The 3562-nt window shown below is 52.7% G+C and overlaps 1 protein-coding gene across 16 annotated transcripts in view; it reads left to right on the top strand.

Annotated features, from left to right (window-relative positions):
- The first annotated feature begins 3265 nt into the window (after nucleotides 1–3265).
- Nfasc (neurofascin) overlaps nucleotides 3266–3562 on the top strand; it is a 169966-nt gene continuing 169669 nt past the window's right edge. For 15 of the 16 annotated variants that reach the window (XM_051147401.1, XM_051147390.1, XM_051147403.1 and 12 more), the window contains exon 1: nucleotides 3266–3408. In XM_051147401.1, the coding sequence (XP_051003358.1) occupies nucleotides 3302–3408 (107 nt within the window). In that variant the 5' untranslated portion in view covers nucleotides 3266–3301. Of the gene's footprint in view, nucleotides 3414–3562 lie in introns of all 16 variants that reach the window. The other variant, XM_051147392.1, reaches the window with a different exon arrangement.

Genomic DNA, 3562 nt, shown 5'->3' with positions numbered 1-3562 from the left:
CACCCATGGCAGGACTGAATGTGGGAATGAGGTTCATTGTGGGCTTTGGAGACCTTGACTCCCCATCACCTCTGCTCCTTCAGTACAATCTATAATTTTAGGGGGCAGCCCACAAACCATGCAGTTTGCTGCAGGACCCAGAGCGCTCAGGAGAACTAGAGTGTGGCTGGGATCTACCCCAGTGAAAGGGCAAAGAGAGGAGACACGTGCTGCTGCATCCAGCGAGACGCAAGAGCAACATCCAGCCATCCCAGCTCAGTGGAGGTCTGGATAGCTCTGGCTTGTCCTGAGACACTATGTGGGGTGCAGAGGCCTCAGCAGCTGTGTTATCAGAGTTTTTATGGGACTCGCTCACTTTGGTTTTGTTGACGGGAGCAGGGAGTATGGTGTTGGTGCTGGCCTTCTGAAAGCAGTGCTGCACGCTTATCCACCCCCTTCAGTTGCTGTCACAGACCATTGGGTATAGCCCAAGGACCCCAGGAGATGCCCATGGTCTATAAGGCAGGGCACTCTGATGGCCTAGCGGGTACTACTGAGGGACCAAGAGAAAGCAAAGCAAGGGCCTTCAGATCAGTCCTCTGCGTCATCCTCCCCTGTGGCAGCTCACTAGAGCCTTTCAGGCCTTTTCGGGCATAGTGAGTGGGTAAAACAATTTGCACCTTGGTGGCTTCTTCTGAGGATTAAGGGACAAAAAATTTGGTAAGCAGAAGATTTCAACACTGACTGGGTCCCTCCTGGTGCCTTTATAACTCTGACCTAGTCTCCTAACCTGGACTAGGCCATCCCCTCTGCGTGTTCCTGCCTGTGTCCCAGTTAGCTTTGATTTTTCCACCAGCAAGAGAAAACGTTCTGCATGCTGTAACTGAGTTTTCTTTTGAGAAGATCCATGTTGTGGTGTTCCAAAATCTGCTTGCTGCTCCCCTCCCCTGAAAACATTCTCCCAGTGTCAAGTCACTGCCTTCCTATGGCCACACTCAATGCCTCTGCATTTACACAGCTTCATAGCTTATGCCCATGTTTGTGCAGGCCAGATTAAAAAAAAAAGATTTATTTGTATTATTTTCAATTATGGTTAGTGTATGTGTGTTGTGAGTGTGTACATGTGTGTGTTTGTGTGTGTACGTGTGTGAGTGTGCTTGTGTATGAGTGTATGTGCATTGAAGAGTGTGTGTGTATGTGTGTGAGTGTGTTTGTGTGGGTATGTGAGTATGTGTGCTTGTGTTTGAGTGTCCTTGAGTGTACATGTGCCTGTGTGTTAGTGTGAGTGTGCTCAAGTGTCCACAGATGCCGGAGGTGTCAAATGCCTTGGGGTTGGAGTTATGGGTGGTTGTGAGACTGCGGGCAGAGGTGCTGTGAACTGAACTCTGGTCCTCTGTGAGAGCACAGTAAGTGCTAGTAACTTCTGAGCCATCTCTTCAGCCAGATCTTTAAAAGTGGCACTGATGGCAGGGACAGAGTCTCACTGATCCTGCCAAATTGCTCTCCCAAAGGCCATCCCAAGTTAATTCTCTATCAATATGCCCATGTCTCTACTCCTCGTTGGAAGCCTCTGGAAAATGGTAGCTTGTAGGGGAGAGAGAGAGAGAGAGAGAGAGAGAGAGAGAGAGAGAGAGAGAGAGAGAGAGAGAGAGAGAGAGAGGCTGAGGCTGTTCTGGTCTTCTTGGGTTCTGGAGTCACTTGGTGCATGGCACACGCAGGCAAAACACCCCTACACATAAACGAAATAAATATTTTCAAAAATAGTAAAAGGAAAATAAGCAAATTCTCATTTCTTGGGTCTGATACAATGAGGATGGCATTTGGAGTCCAGCAGGTGCCTCGTGAGTAGCTGGCATAGCCACTATGTTTCACCCACCAATAACGCCTCCTGCCACTACAAGGATCCATGCTGTAAGAATCAGGGAACTGGGCCTCTTAGGATGGTTATCCCACGGGCCAGCTACCACTGGACACTTTAAGTAAAGGGTGTCGGAGAGCCCTGGCCTGCACACAGACCTGAGGTATCTGAGAGTTTCTAAGTTCCTTCCTCCAAGTCTTCTAAGAGTCCGTCAGGTATTGGGGACCTACCAAGGGCGAGGAGCAGTACCCACTGTTCCCGAGTTCTCCCTCTCAGAGTTTCTAGACCATGACACCTCCCCACCCTCCACTCCGTCCCTCTAGTCGGGTGGACTGGCTCCTTGGTGTCACCTGGCTCTGGTGGGGTGAAGTCTCCTTCTCAGAACCGATGATACTGGCGTGATGCTGAAATGTTGATTTTGAGTGACTTGATGGTTTGTCTGTGTAGGAGCCGTGGAGAAAATATTTGCCCCGGGTTCTGACACCTAGGGGGCAGTCTTGCTTCCAAGCTTTCAAACTGTTTGCACTGCATCTGCCCCTAGCTGAAGAGAGGACACTTTGTCAGTGGATGGGCAAGCCTTTACTGAGCACCAACTCGGTGCAGTCTGGGGGCGGGGCTAAGGCAGGACACCGGTGTGAGCGCTGGACTCTCAGGGGTGCTACCTAGGGGCTGTAGCTTTGGACGGGGAGCTGAAGTAGACGCTTCGAAGGGGCTCCTTCAAGACTAAGATTCTCACTCCCCACCTTGGACCTTCCTACTGTTTTGAGGTGATAATTGAGAGCACAGGATTCTGCCTGTGCACCTTAGCGAGGTCAAATAGATACTCCCCACCAAGGAGGAGGGGCCTTAGCAAAGAGGCAGCTCAGCTTGCAAGCTCATACCTGCTTAGTCACCCAGGCAGGACTAACATTTGGATGTGTGGCCTCCAAGTTCAAGGCTTTTTCCGCCCTAACTCAAGTCTGGGGCAGTGTCCCAGAGTCTCCCGTGGGCAGAACAGGTCTTACAGTTTTAAAACAAGATCTGCCTGCAATTCCCTCAATGTTTTTTCCCCTGTTGGCTTCGGAAGGACAACTCTTCCATCAGCAAATGGTTTTGGAGGGTCGACCATGAGTATTGCTAAGCTAGGCCCTTCAACGCTGTGGACAAATCCCTGCCTCTAAGAACTCCTAGATTTAGGGACATTGACGGGACAGACCCGCGGCAGTTCTGGCTCCAGGTCCTGCGACACTGAGTGACACTCTCCTGAAGGAGCATCCAAGATCAATTGAGAAAATACGGTTCCTAGGTCCTAGGTCTGCGAATTGCTCTTTAGCTCTCTGGCGGTGCCACCTGAGCATCCTTCCGTGCTGCTAGGTCCTGGTCCCAGCTCCTCGCGCACGAAGGGAGGGGGTTCGGGGACGCGCACGCAGGCAGTCGGGGACGCGCTGGCCGCCCGGGGGCGCGCACGGGTTAGTCTCTGCCCTAATGCGGTGGCTGGCGGCGAAAGGCGCTGCAGGGGACGCGGGGGAAGTGGCGGCGCCCGCAGCGGACATCTGGGACTGCGCCCGCGGCTGGAGCCTGAGCTCCTGGAGGTAAGGTGAGCGCTGGTACCCGGTGGGTAGCAGAACAGGGTAGCGGAAGCCTATCGAGCTGCACCCCTGCGATTCCGCCCTCCTCAGTCCCTCTGCATCCCCAGACCTGCCCCATCCCCCTCCATCCACAGCCCTGTGCCTTTTCCCCTCTGCA

The sequence above is a fragment of the Acomys russatus genome, chromosome 6, assembly GCF_903995435.1.
Source record: "Acomys russatus chromosome 6, mAcoRus1.1, whole genome shotgun sequence".
Taxonomy (NCBI): Eukaryota; Metazoa; Chordata; class Mammalia; order Rodentia; family Muridae; genus Acomys; species Acomys russatus.
This window is presented reverse-complemented; position numbering and strand designations above follow the sequence as displayed.